The sequence below is a fragment of the Cetorhinus maximus genome, chromosome 5 (genome assembly GCF_964194155.1).
Source record: "Cetorhinus maximus chromosome 5, sCetMax3.hap1.1, whole genome shotgun sequence".
Classification (NCBI taxonomy): domain Eukaryota; kingdom Metazoa; phylum Chordata; class Chondrichthyes; order Lamniformes; family Cetorhinidae; genus Cetorhinus; species Cetorhinus maximus.
Window position 1 is genome coordinate 116,787,752 of NC_135883.1, and position 25,333 is coordinate 116,813,084.

At 42.5% G+C, this 25,333-nt stretch overlaps 1 protein-coding gene across 1 annotated transcript in view; it reads right to left on the bottom strand.

The window, feature by feature from the left end:
- Positions 1-234: 234 nt before the first annotated feature.
- LOC144680868 (uncharacterized) overlaps positions 235-25,333 on the bottom strand; it is a 101,984-nt gene continuing 76,885 nt past the window's right edge. The window contains exons 9-14 of the mRNA XM_078542344.1: positions 21,893-22,026; positions 16,398-16,526; positions 14,665-14,779; positions 11,767-11,901; positions 10,320-10,445; positions 235-651 (exon numbers count right to left, since the gene is read on the bottom strand). Of these exons, the coding sequence (XP_078398470.1) occupies positions 512-651; positions 10,320-10,445; positions 11,767-11,901; positions 14,665-14,779; positions 16,398-16,526; positions 21,893-22,026 (779 nt within the window). The 3' untranslated portion in view covers positions 235-511. The remainder of the gene's footprint in view (positions 652-10,319; positions 10,446-11,766; positions 11,902-14,664; positions 14,780-16,397; positions 16,527-21,892; positions 22,027-25,333) is intronic.

Below are 25,333 nucleotides of genomic sequence, written 5' to 3' on the forward strand. Positions count from 1 at the left end.
TTAGTCTATTGGGCTCTGTAATTTGTTGTAGTAAATAGTAGAAGGGATTGTCCAGTATGACGTTACACCACTGTCCCTGGACATGTTCATCTCAAAACAGCATTCAAACTATCAATTAAGGATTGGCTTCTTTAAATTTATTCCTTGTGCGCAGGAAGAAAACTTACCTGCAAGCCTCTAAATAATTTGCTTACTAGTCTAGGCTAAGAAATAAACTGAGCACTCAAAGCAATATTAACTTAATCACCCCTTCCAGTATACTTTATTTGAAAAATGCTTAATTATTGGCACCAAATGAGGTTTAACTGTTAAAGCCAAGAGAAATTGAATTTTTATAAGTTTATGGAATGTGTCAATTGTGATTTTATTTCCAGGTTTAAAATGTGAATTAATTCTTAACGAACTCATTGGACCTCAACAAAACCATGATATGTTTGAAAATGTTTCTTTGCTTTTCCTGTGTTCTTTAGGTTTTAGCTGTTCCTGAGTCACAGTAAACTCTTGGGTATCATCAGTCATCTTGTTTTTGGTCTCCTTCTTTGTGGAATAGAACAGCTTGAAGTAGCTCTTGTGTTTCCGCTGTTTGCTGACAAACCCTGTTGAGTTGCACCGTCAGTTGCTTTTCACTAAACACTGCTGCAAAAAGAGAATCTGAGAAAAAAGCATTGTTTGAGTTAACTAAAAGCTATTTCAAGGTAGCATGTAGAGTTGTTTAAACAAACAACAAATGCTATTTTACACACTTCAAACAATTAATGTTATTTTATACCTAGCATAAAATTTTTGAAATCATCAGTTGACGGGAAACGTTTATAAAATAGTTAATTTTTTAACTACCCTGAAGAGCTCAGTGAGTAAAAGTATCTTTTAGTGAGGTGGTCCAGTCAGACAGTATTTGCCCTGTGTAGCTGCTGAACTATTGTTATGACACAGCAGTTGGTAAAGGCTGAGTTGTTTAAATCCCAGAGGGAAACTTGAACAACTGTCGTAACCTATATTTTCAATTAGTATGTTTGAGATGCAGCTCTGAATTCAGGAATAAGACTACCAAGCCTCAAGAGGTTCCTTATATAAAACTAAATTAAACATTTATTAATTTAACAACAAATTAAACACATTCCCATGTCTACAAATTACTACCATAATAACTTTTAAACAAATCGCCAAATTAATCACTCCCATGTAAATCTCCACCAAGGCAACAATAACCTATAGACTTTAAACAGACACCAGGCAAAGCACATTTGACTTTACAAATTCAAAATGAGGTTCCTTGCAACTTGGTTTCTTTGCAGACATAGTTGTAGGCTTACAGGCTGGTTAGATCTTAAATGGATCTGACTTACACACACAAACTCCTTTCTGTTTATACCTAGCTTCCCCTTTAAATGTAAATTTTCCATTGTATCACCAGGCTTTTAACATTACATCTCCTAACAACAACATTTTTATCCCACTAACTTTATTAGTAATATAAACACATTGCTTGGATCTACCAGCTAGGTGCAAGATTTCACTCCCACTCGCGAATGCTTTATTCAACAAATGTAAATTTACATTAACCTTCTAACCTCCTTACATTTATCTAGTTAACATCTCAGAACTACTATATATCAAAGCACCCAGGCTAGTTAGCTTTAATCCAATTAAGACACACAGAGTCAAACAAATAGGGCAGAATTTTCGGGCGGGCGGGCGCGACCCAATCTCCGGCAGGCGAGGAGCCGATCCCCGCCGGAAAAGCGGGCCCCACCGCCATTTTAAGTGGGCGGGCCAATTAAGGCACACCCAGCGTGAAGTCTGCCAGGAAGCATGCGCTTCCTGTGTGGGCGGGGGAGGATTCCCCAAAAGCGAGAGTGTGCTCTTTCACGCATGCGCACAAAGGAGCGCACATCTTCCTGAGGCAAAGTGCAGTCTCAGGGAGATCGCTTACAGTTTTAAAAACATTAAAAATAGAAAAAAAAAATCCTTAACATGACCCCCTCATGTGACAACATCACATGAGATGGGACATGTTCATAATTCACACTAAAACTTTATTAAACTTTCTAAGTCCCTACATGAAACATCATGCCGCCGGTGGATGAGGTTTCATGTTTTTTCTATTTGCCGCCGGGGCTCCTGGCCTGCCCGCCAACCTTAAGGTTGACGGGCAGGCCCTTTAATTGTTTTAATGATCCTGTCAATGGCCTCAATTGATCATTGACAGGTCGGCGGGCCTGCAGCTGATTTTGCTGCGCCCCCACCTTCCTGAAGATTTAAATGGGGCGGGATGATGTCGGAGGTTCCCCCCAACGTCATCCCGCGTCATTTTACGTGTCGGCGAGCGGGCCCCGCCCCCTGCTTGCCGACAGCAAAATTCAGCCCATAGACACAGACCCCACTACAATTCCATTTTTAAAATCATTTCCAATGATTTTATAGACATTAATATCTCTTCATGACAGCTATCTTGAACTGCTGTAGTCTGTGTGATGTGACTGTTTGATACAACTGGATAACTTACAAGGCCACTTCAGAGAGCAGTTAAAATCAACCATCTTGGTGACTGGAGTTAAAGATATCAGACTGGGTTACTGACATCATTGTTTTTTTAAACTACATTCAAACTCTCAAACTGTCAAGGGATTTGAACTCACGGGGCTGGATTTTCACCATCGATACAGGAGCCTCGAGTAGGGATATTTCCCAACTCGCAGACTCGTCTGCTTCAAAAAGGCCCTTGCCCACCATATTTTCATTCTGGGGAGACGGTGATGAGATGAAGTTGGGCCCACTGCCTCCGGAAGCGGTTAAGAGACAGCGACGGAGACAGGTGAGTGCCAAGGTGGGCTGGTTAGAAGGCCTGCTTTGGTTCTCTGAGACTTTGTGCCAGTTGTATTAAAGGCTGTTAGGCCCTCTATACCTCACAGCTCAGCCCCTTGCCACCTCCATACCTCCATGCCACCTCCATGCCCCTCCACAACCACTCACCCAGGACCCACTATGGGTAGATCTCAGCAGCCATGTAGAGATGAAAAAACAACTTCTAATAATCTAAGGGAGCTCTTACTCATACATGATACTGAAAACAAGCCATTATTCATAAAACCCATTCAAAAATTTAAATCTCCTCAAGTCGTCAATCTGTTGTAAAAACAAACACATTTACTTATAGCATCAAAGACAGCTAATCCTTTAATAGTTTCTTAAAACTGCCAATCCAAATGTGAACTGAACCCCCTGCTAAGATAAACGGGTTTGAAGCTCTTGAAATTCAACCAAGAATTCATAATAGGCTCAGCTGTAATAACAACCCTTGGACAATGTTAACAATGAAGTCGATTGAAACTGGAGGAACAAATAGCTAAAGTTTTTCAAAGCTACACCAGATGGCCTGTCAATCAATGCACTCCAACATTGGGTGCCTGCTTTTTTACTCTAGCTGAGAGATGCAACTTGGTTTTTACATTTTTAAAGGGTTAGGTATTTCACTTCAGATCATAACACTTAAACCATATCTGACCTGCAAAAGCGTTTATGCCTCCTCCATAAATTTGTGACTAATTTCAAATGGCCCTGCTGAGTTTTGGCTTCCCATCTGTGTGATTCACGCCCCACCCCCACCCACTGCCAGCAAAAATGGGATCTTCTGAATTTTTAAAAAATTCATCCATAGGATGTGGGCTTCACTGGCTGGGCCAATGTTTATTGCCCATCCCCAGTTGCCCTTGAAAAGGTGGTGGTGAGTTGCTTTCTTGAACCACTGCAGTCCATGTGGTGTAGATACACCCACAGTGCTGTTAGGGGGTTCCAGGATTTTCACACAGCGACATTGAAGGAATGACAATATATTTCCAAGTCAGAACGATGAGCGACCAGGTGGTGGTGTTCCCATCTATCTGCTGCCCTTGTCCTTCTAGATGATTGTTGTCATAGGTTTGGAAGGTGCTGTTTAAGGAGGCTTGGTGAATTGCAGCAGTGCACCTTATAGATGGTACACACTGCTGCTACTGTGCGTCGGTGGTGGAGGGAGGGAAGGTTTGTGGATGTGGTGCCAATCAAGCAGGCTGCTTTGTCCTGGATGATGTTAAGCTTCTTGAGTGTTGTGGGAGCTGCACTCATCCAGGCAAGTGGGGAGTATTCCATCACACTCCTGACTTGTGCCTTATAGATGGTGGACAGGCGTTGGGAGTCAGGAGGTGAGTTACTCATCGCAGGACTCCCAGCCTCTGACCTGCTCTTGTAGCCACAGTATTTATATGGCTAGTCCAGTTCGGTTTATGGTCAATGGTAACCCCCAGGATGTTGATAGTGGGGGATTCAGTGATGGTAATGCCATTGAACATCAAGGGGTGATGGTTGAATTCTCTCTTGTTGGGGATGGTCATTGCCTGACACTTGTGTGACGCGAATGTCACTTGCCACTTGTCAGCCCAAGCCTGGATATTGTCCAGGTCTTGCTGCATTTGGACACGGACTGCTTCAGTATCTGAGGATGTTGCTGAACATTATGCAATTATCAGTGAACATCCGCACATCTGACCTTATGATGGAAAGAAGGTCATTGATGAAGCAGCTGAAGATGGTTGGGCCGAGGACACTACCCTGAGGAAATCCTGCAGTGATGTCCTGGAACTGAGATGATTGATCTCCAACAACCACAACCATCTTCCTTTGCGCTAGGTATGACTCCAACCAGTGGAGAGTTTTCCACCTGATTCCCATTGGTTGCAGTTTTGCTAGGGCTCCTTGATGCCACACTTGGTCACGTGTGGCCTTGATGTCAAGGGCAGTCATTCTCACCTCACCTTGGGAGTTCAGCTCTTTTGTCCATGTTTGAACCAAGACTGTAATGAGGTCAGGAGCTGAGTGACCGTGGCAGAACCCAAACTGGGTGTCAGTGAGCAGGTTATTGCTAAGCAAATGCCGCTTGATAGCACTGTTGATGATCCCTTCCATTACTTTACTGTGATGGAGAGTAGATTGATGGGGCGGTAATTGGCCAGGTTAGATTTGTCCTGCTTTTTGTGTACAGGGTATACCTGGTCAATTTTCCACATTGCAGGGTAGATGCCAGTGTTGTAGCTGTAGTGGAACAGCTTGGCTAGGGGCATGGCAAGTTCTGGAGCACGAGTCTTCAGTACTATTGCTGGAATATTGTCAGGACCCATAGCCTTTGCAATATCCCGTGCCTTCAGCCGTTTCTTGATATTCCGTGGAGTGAATCAAATTGGCTGAAGACTGGCATCTGTGATGGTGGGGACCTCCGAAGGAGGCCGAGATGGATCATCCACTCAGCACTTCTGGCTGAAGATTGTAGCAAATGCTTCAGCCTTATCTTTTGCACTGATGTGCTGGGCTCCCCCATCATTGAGGATGGGGATATTTGTGGAGCCTCCTCCTCCAGTGAGTTGTTTAATTGTCCACCACCACTCACGACTGGATGTGGCAGGGCTGCAGAGTTTAGATCTGATCTGTTGGTTGTGGGATTGCTTAGCTCTGTCTATCGTTTGCTGCTCATGGTGTTAGTTATGCGAGTAGTCCTGTGTTATAGCTTCACCAGGTATGGCTGGTGCAGCTCCTGGCATGCCATCCTGCACTCTTCATTGAACCAGGGTTGAATGGTAATGGTAGAGTGGAGGATATGCCAGACCATGAGGTTACAGATTGTAACAGTTTGAGTGCAATTCTGCTGCTGCTGATGGCCCACAGTGCATCATGGATGCCCTGTCTTGAGTTGCTTGATCTGTTTGAAATCTATCCCATTTAGCATGGTGGTAGTGCCACACAGCACAATGGAGGGTATCCTCAATGTAAAGGTGGGACTTCATCTCCACAATGACTGTGTGGTGGTCAATCCTACCGATACTGTCATGGACAGATGCCTCTGCAGCAGGCAAGTTGGTAAGGATAAGGTTAAGTAAGTTTTTCCCTCTTGTTGGTTCCTTCAAACCTGCTGCAGGCCTAGTTTAGCAACTATGTCCATTAGGACTCGGCCAGCTCGGTCAGTAGTGGTGCTACTGAGCCACTCTTGGTGATGGACATTGAAGTCCTCCACCCAGAGACCATTCTGCACTCTTGCCACCCTCACTGCTTACTCCAAGTGGTGTTCAACATGGAGGAGCACTGATTCATCAACTGAAGGAAGGCGGTACATGGCAATCAGCGGGAGGTTTCCATGCCCGTGTTTGACCTGATGCCATGAGACTTCATGGAGTCTGGAGTCGATATTGAGGACTCTCAGGGCAACTCCCTCCCGACTGTGTACTACTGTGCCGCCACCTCTGCTGGGTCTGTCCTGCCAGTGGGCCAGGACATACCCAAGGATAGTGATGGCGGTGTCTGGGACATTACCTGTAAGATATGATTCAGTGAGAATGACTATGTCAGGCTGTTACTTGATTAGTCTGTGAGACAGCTTTCCTAATTTTGGCACTAGCCCCCTGATGTTAGTGAGGAGGACTTTGCATGGTCAACAGGGCTCAGATTGCCATTGTCATTTCCAGTGCCTAGTGCCAGAAACTTACCAATGTTGGGCAGGCTGGGCGGAAGCGGTGGGGGCAGGAGTGGAGCTGATCATCGCCTGCGATTGGCTCACACCGCCATTTTACGTGGGCAGGCCAATTAAGGCCCGCCCAGCGTAAAATGTGTTCCGTAGCGCTCAGCACTACCTGTGCAGGCTGGGGGAGGAGTGGGAGTCAGGGCCTGCACTCTTTCGCGTGCATCTCCTGAGGCACAGAGCTGCCTCAGGGAGATTAAGTGCATATTGAAATTTTTTAATAAAGGAAGAGAAAAATTATTTAGACATGTCCCAGCTCATGTGACAGTGTCACATGAGCTGGGACATGTTTGTCAATTTAGCAAAATTTATTTGTTGATTTTATTAAACCTTCAGGAAACACGAAGGCCGCTTGGGCTCTTTGCCTGCCCGCCAACCTTAAGGTTGGACGGGCAGCACTGTTAATTATCTAAATTACTTTCCTAATGGCCTTAACAGGCTTTTGACATTTCAGTGGGTGCGCAGCCGCCTCTGGTGCGCGCCCGCCAAACAAAATATCTAAATGATGCACGATGATGTCAAGACGCCCGCCTGACATCATCATGCGTCATTTTGCATGTCGGCGTGTCGGGCCCACTCCCGCATGCCAGTGACAATATTCCGGCCTAGGTCAATGCTGGGTGGTCCATCGGGTTTCATTCCTTTTTTGAGACTTTGTAGTGGTTTGATACAACTGATTGGCTTGCTAGGCCATTTCAGAGGGCATTTAAGAGTCAAACACATTGCAATGGCAGCGGGATCTCAACATCCAGTTTCCACCTGCCATTTTTAAAGTCCTCTGGTGTTGTGCCAAATCCACAAAAATCCAGCCCATGCTCTCTGGATTATTTATTTCTTGCTCTGATTCACACTAAACAGCTCACAATCCAACTTATTTTCCTGGCCCTCATATTAGCTGACATTGCCAATAGTTCCATCTCTTCAGTGTTCACCCTCTCTTTCAAAACAGCTGTCATCAGCCCTCTCCTCAAAAGATCCACCTTCACTCCTCCACCCTAACCAACTGCTGCCCCTTCTCCAATCTCCTTTTCTTCTCAAATCTTTGAACTTGTCACCTTCCACTCCATGCTTATCTCTCCTGTAGTTTTCATAAGACCATAACACCATAAAACATAGGAGCAGAAATTAGTCCATTCGGCCCATCGAGTCTGCTCTGCCATTCAATCATGGCTGATAAGTTTCTCAACCCCATTCTCCGGCCTTCTCCCCGTAACCTTTGATCCCCTTACCAATCAAGAACCTATCTATCTCGGTCTTAAATACACTCAAGTTTCCTGTCCTGAATCCCTCCAAACAGAGTTGTTCCCCTTCCTGACATAAACAGCCCTAACCAAGGTCAGAAATGACACTGTCTATGTCACCATGGGGTGATATCCCTCCTCAACTTTCTGCTGCCATTCACATGGTCAATAGATCAGCATCACCCAAGCATTCCCCGCCTGACCTTCGCCACAGCAAGTCCCCTTAATCTGTTGTCCTGGACCGATGGGACTACCCTCACTTTTTCCATCTGCTCATAACCAGAAGACCATCAGTAATGTCTTCTCTTCATGCCCCTGCACAGCTACCTCTGGGATACCAACCCCCGCAACTCCCCCCTGCCGCCGAGATTAATCGTTGGCCCATGCACCTGCATTCTGCCCCATGGCAATATCACCCGAAGGCAGGCGATTAACTTCTATTTGTATGCTGACAGCACTCAGCTCTACCTGACCTCCACTGCCTCTGAGCTGTGAGACTGCTTGCCCAACCTCCAGTCTTAAATGAGCCACCATTTCCTGCAGCTAAACATTGGAGAACTGAGGAATTCCATACGCTTGCTATCAGCTTCAACCCCGTCCCCAATCACTGTCTCAAGCTGAGCCTGACTGTTTACAGCCTCAACATTCTATTCAAACTTAAGCTGAGCCTCTAATACCATATTCTACCCATCACAAAGACCACACAGATCTATCTCCATAATATCAGTCCTTGCTGAAACCTTCACCCATGCTTTTGTTACCTCCAGACACAACTATTCCCATGATCTCTTGACTGGCCTCCCATCCTTTGCCCTCCCTGTTAACCTCATCCAATACTCTGTTGCCCATATCCTATCCCACCCCAACACTTAGTTCACCCATTACCCATGACCCCCAGCATTTCATTCTTGTATCCAAATCTAGTCCTGGCCTTCCCCCTCATTATCTCAGCAATATCTCCTCCTTTGGGATATTGTCCATTTGTTTGAAGTGCTTTGGGTAATTTTCTACATTAAAAGTGCTAGATGAATGCAAGTTAGGTTTTGGCTGTCAACGCTACCATTCAAGATTTGCAAAGTGTTGTTTTGCTACCCATTCAGCCCTATAACCCTCCTCCAGCATTGGTGATTGTGCCTTCAAATGCCATGGCCCTAAGCTATAGGATTTCCTCCCTAAATATCATGCCCTCTACCTCTTCTCTTTTAAGACACTCCTTAGAACCTAGCTCTTTGAGCAAACTTTAGAGCATCTGTCTTAATATCTGCTCATGCAGCTCTGTGTCATATTTTCTCAGATTCTGCTCCAGTGAAGTGCCTTGGGGTATTTTACTGAGACACAGGTGCTACATAAATGGAAGTTGTTATTTAACTGCCTCCGGGACTAAATTCAATGTTCCTGACTCTTAGGGCAGCATTTTCCCCCCGTCGGGGGGTTGTGCGGGTGCGGGCGGGTAGATTTCCGATCAGTGCCCCAGTTGGGTGCGCACCACCATTTTAAGTGGGCGAGCCAATTAAGGCCCGCCCAGCGTGACGTCTGCCCAGAAGTGCTGTGCGCTCCCTCTGCAGGCGGGGTGGGGGAATTCCCTGAGCCGGGAGTGCGCTCTTTCGCAAAAGAGTGCACAGGTCTCCCTGAGGCAAAGTGCTGACTCAGGGAGATTGGCTCATGTTTGAAAAATTTATTAAAGGGGAAAAAAATATATTCCTGACATACCCCTCATGTGACACTGTCACATGAGCTGGGACATGTCAATTACTTTTATTTAAAAATTTTATACACATTTTAAATCCCTCATGAAACCTCATCCCGCCCGTGGTTGAGGTTTCATGTTTTTTCTGAAGGCCGCCTGGGCTCTTCGCCTGCCCGCCAACTTTAAGGATGGATGGACAGGTCCATTAATTGAGTTAATTACTTTTTGAAAGGCCTTAAGTGGCCGTTGACAGTTCGGCGGACGCACAGCGAAACTGAAAATGTAAATGACACGTAGTGACGTCGGGACGCATGCCCGGCGTCACCGTGCGTCATTTTACGTATCGGCAAGTGGGCCCCATCCCCCCCGCTCGCTGATGGGCAAATGCTGCCCTTAAATTCTGCCTGTTCACCTACCCACCTGTACACTATTTTGTCAGAGCTTTCAAGTTATATTAGCCAGTCTTTTCTCATCTCCTGTGCATTTACAGCATTTTTCTGCGTTTACCTAGGACGTTCTCAGCTCCTTGAATCTAGTTTCGGAGCCCCATTAGAAATAGGATGGGAGCAGGTCACTGCACTGTTGGTCGCAAGCAAGGAAGAGAAGTCCAAAAGATGGGGAAACCATGCATCAGTTTAACAAATAGATAAATCAGGCAATTTGCAAAAACTTCAGAAACTTACAGAATCTAACCCTAAGAAACTGAAAAATTAGACCAGATTTCAAGGCACAATGGGCAGAGTTTTAAGACAGCGGGATTTTACGTTCCTGCTGAAGTCAATGAGGTTTAGAATGTCTCGCCGCATCGAAACGGCGTAACGAAAATTTGAAGGTGATAATTTTTTTTTACCTTTTCCGAGATTCCGTATAGTTAATAGGCCCAGATGTTGAAATCTAATTTCCTGATGTTTGAGGAAGCGTAAAACGTAACCAACAATCTCCCTGGCATGTGGTCTCAACAACATGGAAAACATTTCTGTAATGGAGACAATCATATGAATCATTACCCACTGCTGAGTGAGCTCTGTTCTAAAATGCTATTATTTGCAATAAGTGATTTATTTGCTTACAAACATTGAAAGAGTGACTTAGTAATTATGGTTTTATTTAGTGTGTAATGTACCTTTAAGAATACTACGTGTCAGGAAAGATCACATGATCTGTAGTAACCAATAGGAGAGTAGCATGGGCTATCTCAGCAATGTAGAAATAGAGTTGGAGTTGAAAGCAGATGTGTAGTTGCTGCTGAGTATATTGTAAATAAACTTAATGTTTCCACTTAAGAAGTGTCTGCAGTTCAACTCTATTACTAGTAATACAACTCGGTCACCCTACAACAGTGACACTGTTACATTATGCATTGTATCCTTTGTTCAGCTAACAAAACCTCATTAAAAGTTATGTAAATTTTGTTTCTGAAAAAAATATAACGTGAACATTATAAACTTCTTGAAATACTCACTTGAGGTGTTTCTTCTCCTTGAATTAATTTGGTGCTGTAAGTCGGGTTATACATACGTACAAACAAACATACGAATTAGGAGCAGGAATATGCCACTCGGCCCCTTGAACCTGCTCCACCATTTAATAAGAGCATGGCTGATCTGAATGTAATCTCAACTCCACATTCCTGCCTACCCCTGATAAGAGAGTTCCGTCTGAGAGAAAAAATTTCTCCTCATCTCTGTCTTAAATGGGTTATGTACATTCAAGACCCAATTTTCAGTGTGAAGACCAGGGAAGTTCAATGTTTTCAATTTCTAAATTGGAGTAGAATTGTTCTATACTTATGTACCAACATGACAAAAACCTGAGCATTTGCTGTGGAGTAAAAAAAGTCTTTAAAGATTTCTAACAGCACTCAAGGTAAGGTCTGCCCAAGACAGTGAACAGTTTGACCATGACTGCTTCAAACTTGTTCAGCATTCAATTTGCTTTGTTGATTGCTGTTCTGGAGCAATGGTAGATACCAAAAACCTCAGATAACATGGAGACTGTCTTATTACCCTGCCTTACAAAACATTACTGTCCACTGAAAAACTAATTGTTAGCGGTCAGGTGTGCCCCCCTGACATTTTGGATCAACACAAGAGAGTTAGGAGTCAGATTGTGGCTCATGCTGCCAGCTTGCTCCATTTCAAACCCTTGATCATTTGCTAAGAGAATGGATAAATAATCTGGTTGGCTTTATACTTAATCAAAGATTATTATGTTATGAGGTTGGGAACTAAGTGCATAACCCAATTACATTTGACAATCTAAATTCATATCTAAATTTAGCAAATTTAGCAAATTACCATCTAGACCAAGTTGGCTGATTATACAAGCAGCCTGGAAGGAGAGATCAATATTTTCAGACTGGCTTGAAAGCATCAATAGATGAGCTGCTATATCCACATCTGATCCCTGTATTATTTGTGTTCTTATTGTTTCTGAAAAAAAAACACAATTTATTCAACAAGGTAAAGTCAATCACTCAGTTCAATATCTATAATATCCACAATTATACTTTCACCTGAAAGAATGCAATTTGGATGGAAGTTTGGGGCAGGAACTGGCAAATCAGGAGATTAGTGTGGTTTGTTATTGTGCCTTTCTTTTCAGTGCTGGGGTGCTTTTTAATGCTGGGGCTTCCTAATTAAAGTGAGAATAATGAAGTCCTTTTGTGCCTTGTTACAAAGCTGAAAATGAACAAAAGGTTAGAATTTGAGATTGGTTTTCCCTTTACTTTGAGTAAGTCTTAATGTCATCATTGTGTTTCCATATATAGGAACAGAAGTAGGCCATTCAATTAGATCATGGATGATTGTTTCTCAACTCAGTTTACTTCCCTTTGCTTCATATTCCTGATACATTTATCTAACAAATATCTGTTGATCCAGTCTTGAAAATTCTAATTGATTTACAGTCTTTTGGGAGCATGAGATCCAGATTTCCATTACCTTTTATATGAAAAATGCTTCCTGATTTCACTCCTAAATGGTTTTGAGCCCTAATCTCTGTCTCATCCCTTCCAACCAATTACCAATTACAACAGTGACAACATTTCAGAAGTACTTAATTGGTTTTAAAGTGATTTGGGAAATCCTGTGATTATGAAAGGCAGTATATAAATGTGTTATACAAACAGGAATGTACATGACTGGAAAGACAATGGTTGTTCATCTGGCTGGTTCCAATATCTAGGAATTGTATGCCACAATTGCTCGCATCCCTCTTATCACAGTTTTCACTGGGCATTTACTTAATTTAATTTAATTTTCTGAAATCTGCAAGTTTAATACTGTGGACGCCCTTCCTGATTTTTCTGACACTATTAGCCACCATTGCCTCCCTGGGCAGTTCATTCTTTACATTTATCACCTTCTGCACAAAGTAATCTGAACAATCTTCGCACCTTTCCTCTTCAAACTTGCGATAAGTTCATATGCTCTTATAGAATCTATGATTATGTTAACCATATGGATGTTTATCTTATCTGTACTCCTTAGAGTCTTGACTGCTTCAATTGTACATGACTGATACTCCCAGCTTCTGCAACCTCTCTTCGTAATTCAGGTGCCTAATTGCAGTTAGTAATTTAGTTACATTTTGCTGCACCATCTCTAATTTCTGGATGCCTGTGTCTATATAGTGACCAGAACTGTAATTAGTATTCCAAGTGAGGCCAGAGCAGCACTCTGCACAAACTCAGAATCACTTCTTGCTATTTGTGCTCTGTTCCTCTGACAGTTCAAGATTCGTCTTATTCTTTTTATTCTTGCTGCACATTGTCCTTCAGTGGTCTATCTATCAGAACCTACCCCTTCAATACCCCATTCAATAATGTGAATAGTACTATGTTGACACTGTTTACTGTCTTTCCTAATCTCATGATATAAGAAAACAGGGTTTCCATTGCGCTTTTCTTGGCTATGTTTGCTACACTCTAAAATAATGCATTAACAATTTTTCTACAATTAGTAAGGACATTTTCCCCTTATAAACATATTGAACGCTTAGAGCCAGATTTTTGTGGAGTGGGCCCAACTCCAGAGGTCTTTAAAAATGTTGGGCAGGACCCACTTGTGGAAGTCCCGTTCCCATTTCTGGCAGATCCCATTTTCGCTGGCAGGGGGAAGGGCGTGAATCACACAGGCAGGAAATCCAGGTCATTTGAAATTAGTGCTGAGTTCCAAGAGCCCCATTTTGGCTGTTCTGAGGGCCTAGTGTGGGAATCATGAATTTATGGAACAGGGGTAAATCTTCTTGATGGGAAGGTAAGGTCTAAATGTCATGATTTTAAGTGATTTAAATCCCAAGCCCTTTAAAAATGAAAAAAAAAGGCTGCAGCTTTCAGTTTGAGTAAAATAGCAGACACCTGCTGCTGGAGTGCACTGATTGACAGGTCATCTGGTGTGGGCTTAGAAAAGAAACATTAGCCATCTATTCCTATAGTTTCAATAGACTTCATTGTTGACATTTTCCAAGGGTTGTTATTACAGCTGAGCCCATTATGAATTCTTGGCTGAGTTTCAAAGCTCCAAAATCACTTATCTCAGCAAGGGACTGAGTTAACATTTTGATTGACTGTTTTAAGAGGTTATTAAAGGATTAGTTATCTTTGATGTGGTTGGTGAATAGAAGTTTGTTTGTTTTTTTTTAATAATAGATTGACCACTTGAGGGGATTTAAACTTTTTGAATGAGAGTTTTTTTCAGTATCAAGTGTTTGTGAGTGAGAGCTTTCTTAGGTTTTTGGAAATGCATGTTTTTATCATCTCCACATGGTTCCTAAGGTCTTCCCATGGTGGATACTGGGTGAATGGCTACGGTGGAGCCATGGAGGTATGGGGAGCATGGAGGGTGTGTGGGGGGGTGAGGGCTAGAGGACCTAACTTTTATTACAACTGGGCGGGTCTTCTAACCAGCCTGTCTTGGCACTCGCCCACCTCTGTGGCCACCTCTGAACTGCCTCCGGATGTGTTGGGACTGATCATATCCCGTCCCCACCTTCCTGGAATGAAAAAATGGTGGGGGAGGGGTGGGCTTTTGAAGGAGATGGGTCTGCCGAGTCAGGAAATTTCCCAACTCAAGTTTTCTGCCTCGATGGCAAAAATCTGGCTCTTAGAATCAGTAAGAAAATGATATTACTGTTGACTACCATCCACTGATTGAATAGCTGCAGAATAGAGATGAATGAAGTAATATTGTTACCATACTTGGTGAGTTCAGCAATGCAAAGTATCACATACAGTAAGGACTCGTCGTGAACTCCGAGGTGACTGAGGGCCTGAAGCAGGACCACAACACATTGACTGTCAATAATAGCCTGAAACGTAGATAAAAATGAGTTTCTATTAAAATCAAAATCTAAAACCATGATCAAGGATTATTTTGATCTTTAAAATGAAGTTGTCCATGAGCTCCTCACATTTAGTGAAGCAGTTAAGGGGTCAGTTGCTTGTGGAAAAAGAGGACCCTGAGAATGTTTCTGCATTAAAATAAAATGGTTTTGGCTCCTTAGAGCAAAGTTCTTGATGTGGTTAAGCCAGCTCTTATGATTGATGACCAAAGCAGTTGCGAAGAAGTACAATCAAGTTTCTGTCCCTCTGACTTGAGGGAACAAAGATGGGCAATCAGTAGACCAACAGAAGTGGGGAACAGTGATTAATTTGTTGGGATAAGGATGCTAGAGGGAGAGGTGAGGCAGTAATTAAGCAGTCAACACCAGCAGGAATGTCATGACTGGTGAAGGGATTTGTGAATGCATTTTTTGAGAGAATAAAGGAAACATTTTACCCCCTTGGCCAATGATAAGATTGGGGGAGCATAGGGAAGTGTAGCTAGTTAATTGAGAAAAGGCCAAGGGAAATGATGAGGGTAGAATGATAGAATCATAGAATGGTTACAGCACAGAAGGGAGCTATTTGGCATGTCATGTTCTTACTGGCTCTCTGTAATTAATAAGTCTTAAATTATCAAATTGTACTGTACATAAGCTTAGTGTAATTTGTATGAATTGTTGGGGTGATTCTTGAATGTTGAGGTTTTGTTATGAGATGAAGTTAGCATCTCTTTAACTGGCAAATACTGTGATGTAGCTTTAACAAAGAAAATGTGGGTCCTTTGGGAGTGAACTGAAGTTATTTAGCTGGAATACATTTGTACATTTGGGCTCCAGCGAGTCTAGCTTAGCAGTAAAGAGAAGCCAAAGCTACAATGCTGATTGTCCAGGAAGATGGCCTGAGGACTAGATGTTCCAGGGCCAGTGGTCAAAGATACAAGTTACGGTTTAGCAGTTAGAAAGGACACAGAGGCTGCAAAGCTGATTGGCTAGAAGAATAGTCTTGAGCCTAGAATGTTCTGAGGATCTCCTGTTAGAGACACAAATTAAGGTTAGATTGTTGTGGGGATGCGAGGAGCGCTCTTTCCATTGGTCAAGAGTTACAAATATTGGGTCAGAAGTCATTAGTTGTGTTGCTCCAGGTGCACAAACTTGGGCTAAATGTTGCAATGCTATCTGCAAAAAGGGTATAAAAATAGGGGTGCATCACTGAGGTCTGTGGCATCATTCACTGATGCTCCAACACACTCTGTAACTGGTCTTCAGTTTGTGATTATGGAAATTTCACAGAAAAGAAAGTGTAAATTCATCAATCCTGTGCTTCGAGTGGAGAGCAGTATTTGAAGTACATAGGCATCAGAGGAGGGGGTACATCACACAAAGCTGCAGTAGTAATTCTCCAACCTGTGTACCATTTGAGTGTGGCATCTGCTGATAGCACAGTGATTGGTGAATTTAACCTCAAGTGTGGAGATGAAGTATATCGTTTGTTTCTTAAGATCAAAGAATCTTTCTTGAAAATGCGTTCGTGGTGCACAGAACCTCTCCAATGTTAGTGTACTCTTGGGTAAGTTTACCTTCCCGTTTAAATGCAATAACTTACCTGTTGAGTCTTACTTGTAGCTAGTTTTTGGATTATGGTTGCAACATAATTACTGATTCCAGGACTCATTTTGTGAGTTAACAGTAACTTCCCCAAAGATTTCAAGCTATTCTCTGACACAATGGCATCCTACAAAGAAAAGAAAATCTTAACCAACTAAACCACTTCACAGCAATAATACTGTACCACTTACATTTCACAACTACCAAATTTTTAATTACTAGCAGATCTTGCATGGTATTTGTAACAATTGATGAGCCAATTATTTTATGTAAGTTTATTGATATGAATAATATTTTATTTATTTATTTAAATTGAAGCAGAAATGACTATAAGAAACATTTAACAGCATGAATACAAGTTAATATTTAGCCCATATTGTAAAACAATAGCATGTGGCAGCTGTGGCTTAGTTGGTAGTACTCTTACATCTGAGTCATAAGGTTCTGGGTTCAAGTTCCACTCTTGAGCTTAAGTACAGAAATTAAGGCTGACGCTCCAATGCCATACTGAGGGAATGCTCCCATGTTGTCTTTTACAGCATCACAAAAACAAGACTATCTGGTCATTATCACATTGCTGTGTGCAGATTACTACCCCATAGCTGAAAATGAAAAATATATACTTTTGGATGTTGATTGAAGCCTAGGTGGTGTTGTGATATCCCTACACAGTTAAGTAGGCTGCTAAAGCTCACTGTCCAGACTCTTGTACGTAGAATGGTCCTTTGGGCAAGTTAACAGCAATGTGGAACTGGCTTTAGGAAAGGCGGGAAAGAGGAGAACATTAAAGGTTAAAAACTTAATTTTGTCCAATCAGCACAAGTTAAGATTTACGGTATGAACCACAATTGAATAATGCTATTTTCAAACCTAAAATAAATACTACTTTTATAATATGGAATCTCCCACGTACCTCACATCAACCCCAGTTGAGAAAATGAGCTGGAATCCAGATGCCAGAGAATGATGTACCTCAAAGGAATAGTTGGAATACTAAGGAAATTTAAAATAAATTCTGGAGGGCTGTGGCATATCTTTTGGGTTGGTCCCAGGAAAAGTGAATGAACCTTCACGATCTTGTCAGATAAGGGAACTCTGGTGGGGTGGAGTGGGGGTTGCGGTTGAAGTTAAAAGTAACAAAGGTATTCGGCAAAAGAAGCAGGGGTGACTTGAAGAATCAAAAGTTACAGCGAGTTGTTATGATCTAGAATTCATTGCCTGAAAAGGTGGTGAAAGCAGTGCCATTAATAACTTTCGAAAGGGAATTTCATAAATACTTGAAGGGGAAAATTTTTCAGGGCTATGGGGAAGGAGCAGAGGAATGGGACCAATTAGATAATTCTTTCAAGGACCAGCAAAGGCACAACAGGCAGTATGATATCCTTCTGAGCTGTATCATTTTATGAATAGAAATGGATCCCACATGCTTTTTATTTTCTTTTGAAATCAAGCCTGTTATTTTTCAGTGATTCAGAGTAATTCTTTCAAATTTGACTCTAAGAGCAGAAAGGAAGATAAAAACATGAGTAGGGCATTCAGTCCCTTGAGCCAGTTCAATGAGATAATGGCCAATCAGTATCCTAAACTCCATTCACCTTCCATGGCTCCATATCCCTAAATGCCCTTGGCTATCAAAAACCTACTGAGCTCAGATTTACAATCATTAACTGAGCTAGCATCTACTGCTTTTTGTGATAGCGAAAATTCCACACTTCTACCATCCTTTGCATGAAGTCGTCTTTCCTAACTTTCCTCCTCAGTGCCTGACCCTAAATTTAAGGTTGTGCCCTCGTGTCCTAGACTCCCCCACCTGTGGAAAACATTTCTCCCAATCTACCATGTCAATTCCTTTAAAAATCTTAAAAACTTCAATAAAATCATACTTTAACCTTCTGTATTCCAGTGACTACAAGTTCAGTTTATGTAATCACTCTTCAGTCTAGAACCAGGGGACACAATCTCAAAATAAGGGGGAAGCCACTTAGGACCGAGATGAGAAATTTCTTTACTCAGAGGGTTGTGAATCTTTGGAATTCTCTACCCCAGACGGTCATGGAAGCTCAGTCTTTGAGCATGTTTAAGGTAGATTGATAGATTTCTGATTAACAATAACGTAAAGGGTTATGGGGATAGTATGGGTAAAATGCATTGAAGTGTTCGATCAGCCATGATCGTATTGAATGGCGGAGCAGGCTTGACAGGCTGAATGGCCTTCTCCTGTTCCTATGTTCATGATTTAATGCTTAGAGCGCTGGTAATGTTCTGCTGTAACTGTGCAGTACACTTTCCAAGACCAATATGCAGGGCTGGATTTTATGCTCCTCCACTTGAAGGCGGGTGGGGAGACATCCAGCCCATAACCTTTCCACTGCCTACCTGCCTGCCTTGGCCTGTCTGAAATCTTACAGGGGGCAGGGAAGGTGTCAGGCGGCCTGCCCTCCTTTGCACCTATCAAGGCTTTAAGTGGTCAATTAATGGCCACAAAGGCCTTATGCCACCCATGCCGGTATTTTACCCATGGCACGGGGAAGCCCATGCCAGGCGGGATGCCCAGCAGCTTTATCTGTGTGGGCTTGTGTTGGACAAGGGGGTGGAACTTCCTTTGTGAATCATATGGCCTATGAGAGGCACCTCCTGGGTCTCCCCTTCCCTCATTAACCCTCCCATCGGCCTCCTGAACCCAGCCCTCCCAACCCCACGCTAAGATTCTGGACCCTGGATTTATGAGGGTTCCTGGGCGTGGCGTGACTGCCCAATTGGACAGCAGCTCTCTAAGGTGGGATTTCCTCTCAAGAAAGGTGCGCAAGTCTTGCCTTAAAGCAATTAACGCTGCTCCCAATGTTAAATTGCTGCACAGCAGCTGTCGGAATTGTGGGCTCCACCCGCCGACTGTTTAGCCAGGCCATAATTTCTAAGGTGCAATGCTGAGGTCTGTGCATAGAATTCCAGCGGTAGTTTAATGAGGACTTTGTATGGATGTCGCAAAACCTCCTCCCCTTTATAATCTAACCTTCTTGTTATAAAGGCTAACATTCCATTAGTCTTTTTGATTATTGTTTGTAATTTACTACCACATTTTCGTAATCCATTCACATGGACCCCTAAATTTCTTCAGGGTCCTACTATTCCTAGCTTTTCATCATTTAAATAATATTCAGATCTACCCTTCTTTGGTTTAAATTGGATTACCTCATACTTGTGTGAAATCAATCTGCCACAATTTTGCCCACTCATCACCGTCTCTTTGTATTTTTATGCTCTTCTTACATTACTTACTATGCCACCAATCTTTGTATCATTGGCAAACTTAAGACATATGGCTCTCTATTGTGTTATCTAAGTCATTAATAAATATAGTGAATAGCTGAGGCCACAGCACAGATCCTTGTAGGACAGCACTATTCAATTTCTTTCTTTGGAGTACATATCCGTTATCCCTAATCTGTCTACTGCCTCTGAATCAATCTCCTGACTAGGTCAATAATTTGCCTTCAATTCCATGAGCTTTAATTTTAGCTATTAGTCTCTTATGTGGAACCTTATTGAATGCCTTCTGGAATTTGTATATCCTACATCTACAGTCATTCCTCACAGTAATTCCTCAAAAAATTCAAGTAGGCTCATTGGACATAGCTTACCATTTACAAAATCATGTTGGCTCTCTTGAATCAGTTCAATGCGAAATAGGAGCAGGAGTAGGCCACTCAGCCCTTCAAGCCTGCTCTCCCATTCAATAAGATCATGGCTGATCTGACTGTAACCTCAACTCCACAATCTCACCTACCCCCAATAACCTTTCAGCCCCTTGCTTATGAAGAACATATCTATCTCTGCCTTAAAAATATTCAAATAAAGGCAAAAGACTCCAGATGCTGGAAATCTGAAACAAAAACAAAAAATGCTGGAAAAACTCAGCAGGTCTGACAGCATCTGTGGAGAGAAAGACAGAGTTAATGTTTCGAGTCCAATACAGACTTGAAATGTTAACTCTGTCTTTCTCTCCACAGATGCTGTCAGACCTGCTGAGTTTTTCCAGCATTTTTTGTTTTTGTTAAAAATATTCAAAACTGCTTCTATCGACTTTTGAGGAAGAGTTCCAAAGACTCAGAACCCTCTGAGAGAAAAAAGTTCTCCTCATCTCTGTCTTAAATAGGCAACCCCTTGTTTTCAAACAGTGACCCCTAGTTCTAGAATCTCCCACAAGAGGAAACATCCTCTCCACATCCACCCTGTCAAGACCCCTCAGGATCTTGTATGGTTCAATCAAGTTGCCTCTTACTCTTCTAAACTTCAGCGGATACAAGCTTAGCCTGTCCAACCTTTCCTCATAAGACAACCCACCTATTCCAGGTACTAGTCTGGTAAATCTTCTTTGAACTGCTACCAACGCATTTACATCCTTCCTGAAATAAAGAGACCAATATTGTATACAACACTCCAGATGTGGTCCCACAAAGGCCCTGTCTAACTGAAGCATAAACTCCCTACTTTTATATTAAATTCCCTTCACAATAAATGATAACATTCTATTAGCTTTCCGAATTATCTACTGTACCTAACATACTAACCTTTTGCGGTTCATGAGCTAGCATACCTAGGTCCCTTTGCATCTCAGAGCTCTGCAATCTCTTGCCGTTTAGATAATAAGCTTCTTTTTTATTCTTCCTGCCAAAATGGACAATTTCACATTTTCCCACATTTTCCTCCATTTGCCAGATCTTTGTCCACTCACTTGACCTTTCTGTATCACTTTGCAGCCTCCTTATGTCCTCTTCATATCTTATTTTCCTACCGATCTTCATGTTTTCAGTCACTCTGTCCTCAATTATAGACTTCAACATAGGTGAGGATAGTTGGAATACTTCTTTTCATGTTTATCAAGGTAAGAGGTATCTGTACTGATGGTGCAGAACATTTGTCTATCCAGTACCTGTATTATGCATATCCCAAATCGTGTATTACATAGTCAGATGCAAAATAAGCTTTTTCCCTAGCCTTATTTATGTGCCTGAGCCCCAAGTTTAGATAAGTCAGTGTAATATCCATTTCCCTATTCATGCAATTAATGGGAATTTACCTTGTGAAATTACCAGATAGCTCTTAAATGTCTTAGGCCAGATCTTAGGGTGTACCCACAGACAACTTGAATGAGACGACCGCAGACTTGATTCTAATTGGACCCTTGTAGCTGAGATAGTAGGCTGCATTTAAGCTTTTGCAGAGATGAATGAACAATTAGTAGCCTACTACAGAGCCAACTAGTCTCTAAACAGATTTTACGTGTTGTTGCTTCCAGACTATCTGATGTTACATTGCAGCCAGACCCAATGAGTGATGCTTACTTGAGTCATAGCAGTACAAATCATATGCTTCTAGAAATATATAAGGGTGGCCCAAATATTTTTCTTTTGTTTCCGCTGAAATGCTAAAACTTTATATCACTAATTATTTTGCCTGAATGCTTGAAAGTCTATAGTACAAAACATTTCCTACCGTGTTGGAATGATTCTCTGACAACGTGCTGAGAACAGAAAGAGCTGCTTCATTCACACTTTTACTAGAGAACTTCAGCAATTCATGCAGCTGAGGCAAGAAGTTCATGGCCATAATGTCTGCTTGAGTATCTTCTGTAATGAGGAAAAAGATCACCAGTACATTCTGAAATACAATCTCTTGACATTTCTCCTCTGATGGTGCAGCTGCTGAGGGCAATTTGCTACTGAGCCACACAGTCCAATAAAGTCCCATATAAAAACAAAAATGCTGGGAAAATCTCAGCAAGTCTGGCAGCGTCTGTGGAGCGAGAAACAGAATTAACGTTGACTCTTTTTCTCTCTCCACAGATGCTGCCAGACCTGCTGAGTTTTTCCAGCATTTTCTGTTTTTATTTCAGATTTCCAGCATCCGCAGTATTTTGCTTTCATCAATACAGTCCCATGTTTGATTCCCAATTTGGGCTGAGTTAAGTGATTTCAACTAGGTAGAAGTAGGAGTAAATTCAACTGGCTTAAATATGCTTGGATGAAGGCAATACCCAGAGAGCCTGCTGTGAAATGCGTATGCGGATTGTGTGTTAAAACATAAATGGGCTTGGCTATAATACCCCACACAGTCAAATGGACCTACCAGTGGGGGGGTGAGTTTTGGGTGGTGTTGGATCCAGTGCCCTTGGTTTTTGGGGGCTAAAGGATATGGATTGTGTGCTTATTTCAGGGTGACTGAGTTGGTACAGAGACAGAGAACATCTGGAGATCGTTGTTAGAATAAACACATGCTGTTTATTTACAAACTAAACTCAGCAGCTACACTGGTGTGCTGACAACATAAAACTCTGTCTTCACTCATTAGTGACTAACTCAAGACTTGTTTACATAGAGGTAGCCCGTGCTACTCTGCTATTGGATATTAAGATTATGTGGCCTTTTATTACAATACTTGTCTTAAAGGTATACTACATATCAGATTACTACAGATGGTCAGTAAAGGGGTGGGGGTCAGGTAGTCAGTGGGGTGGGGGGGCAATCACTTGGGGTGTGGTCAGTGGGGGGGAGGGAAGGGCTGTCTGGGAGTCTTGTGGGGTGTCCCATGGGAGGGGTTCAAGGGTGTTGGGGGTTTGGGGTGGCAGTTGGGGGTGGGGGTCCCATGGGGGTGGTCAGGATGTGTGCAGAGTCCCATGGTGGGGGGGGTAGCTGGGGGGTTCTGTGGAGGGTTGGGGGGACTGGGGGGTATTCCATTGCGGGTTGGGCGGTCAGCACCCTGGTTTCCCAGGAGTTAAAAGTGGTTATAATTCTTCCAACTTTTTCTGGGTAACTATTACTGTAAGAGAGATGGAACCATCCGAAGTTTGTGAATTATGTCCTATGGGATGGTTCCCATTGCAGGGCAATTGCCCAACCGAAGTTTGAACATCCCAGGCAATTATGGTGCAATCCTTACCTGAGGATTTCTGGCAAGGGTTCTCCAGCTCATCTTTGGGGTACCCCCACGACTCCCCCCGCCCCAGTTATGACACCCCAGATCTCAGAAGTTATGAGCCATCGTGTTTGTAGAGGCGAAAGTAATGGGCATGGTTCTGGATAAATACTTTGTGTCTCTCTACACAAAAGAGAGGGACGAAGCAGACATTATAGTTAAGGAGAAGGAGCGTGAAATATTGGATAAGATAAATATGAGAGGAAATTGTTGTAATATGCCATTAGCACTATCAGCCTGACATCACCAGAAGAGAAATGTGTCATGGTCTCCAGTCTTAGTTTCACTTTTGCTTTGAGGAGAGCGCACACACACAGCTCTGATACTTTCAAGCTTTATACCTATGTATAACTGTTCTCATGTAACTAGTCTTAATAAATGAACCCACACATGTTTACCCAATCCCTTATGAGCGATAGGTCCTTGTATCTTGAACAGCAAATAAGCCCAAGGTATTATATCCTTATAATGACATGACATGGTGATCAGCCTTAGATCATGCTACGTGGCATGAGAAGACTCTTGACATTTTGGTCAGGCCACAATGAAGTTGCAGCATTGGACAGTGTTGAGAATGCAGCGTGGTTAATGCAAAGAAAAGCTTTGGAGACATAGCACCAAGCTAATGCTCAAGTAAAGAGCTGGTCAGCAGACAGATCCCTCAGGTGAGATTTCAGCGCACAGCCTGTCAGTTCTATGAGTGGGACAGCACATTGAGAGCACCAGCATTGGGTTAGCTCAGTCAGTTAAGACCTGAACAGGGTGGTTCGAAGTCTGTATTAAAAGGTCCATTCCCTGATGACAATGTTGTTCTAAACAAAGCTAACCAGACGAAACCATATATACAATTTTCTAACCCAGGGCATGTAAAACCTACTCAAAATGAGAAAGGAGATTTGCTATGACGAATGATGGAAAGTGAAGCCACCAGTAGTAAAATGAACACTCATTTGGAAGAGTTAGAATTCCCAGAACTCCTATAAACCTCAGTAATAATTTTCCATATTTTAGTGAGAGGTGTTATGATTATGAGGTATTATAAGTTGATTATGTTTTGAACTCTCTTTAATTTAAGGTAAAATGGAATATTGAAGAGAGTCATGTAATATGCTATGAGTTCTGCTCGACAACAAACCTGTGTGGCTTGGTTACCATGGAGATTGGGGGCCCATGTTGAGATTTACTGAGAGCAAGCTGTAAACTTTTCACACCTGAAAACAAAGGCATGAGCAGTTGGGCTGACTGTGGACAGACTTTCTGTCTCAAGAGTTTTTTTGGGCAGCGAGAAGGAGACAGGTCTCACAGAGACAAAATGCTGAAACTGATGTGCTCAGCAGAGTGGAGAAGGCTACAAACCCTTTGCAAGCTATCAGGCAGAATGTGGGAGGGAGGACAGTCTCTGGTCGAAGATACGTATCCCGTGGCAATCTAAAGAATCTGGAAGATTTGCCCCGGCGAGGCTGGGAGAAGAAATCACCAGGGTGGACCTTACTGCTGAAAGTTGGTTTGGGAATTCTCTGGAGACTAAGGTAAAGGACCTTCAACAGTTAAGGAAGGTTACAGCTCAGCAAAATTGGGAGACATGAACCCATTGGAAGCTGGGAGCGGCTGTGACAGTTTCCTATAAAGACTTTAATCTTGTGGTGAGTGTTCTGTGGTGTATATATATATGCAGCATGGGGTTATTGGCCACATTAAGACAATAATATTATCTTTTCTGTTGTTTAGAATATTAATTGCATACTAGATAGTGTTTAGTCATAGTTGCTTTTAGTTTGTTTATTGCAGTAAAAGTTTTAAAACTTGAAATCTTGTGCAATTCCTTAAAGTTGGTCACTGGGAATTCAGATCTCTTGTTCAAAGTTATTGGTCACTACAGGGATTATAACAGTAGTAGGTCTCTTACTTATTGTGGCACATATCAATGATTTAGACAAGAATGGAGGGGCATGATTAAGAAGT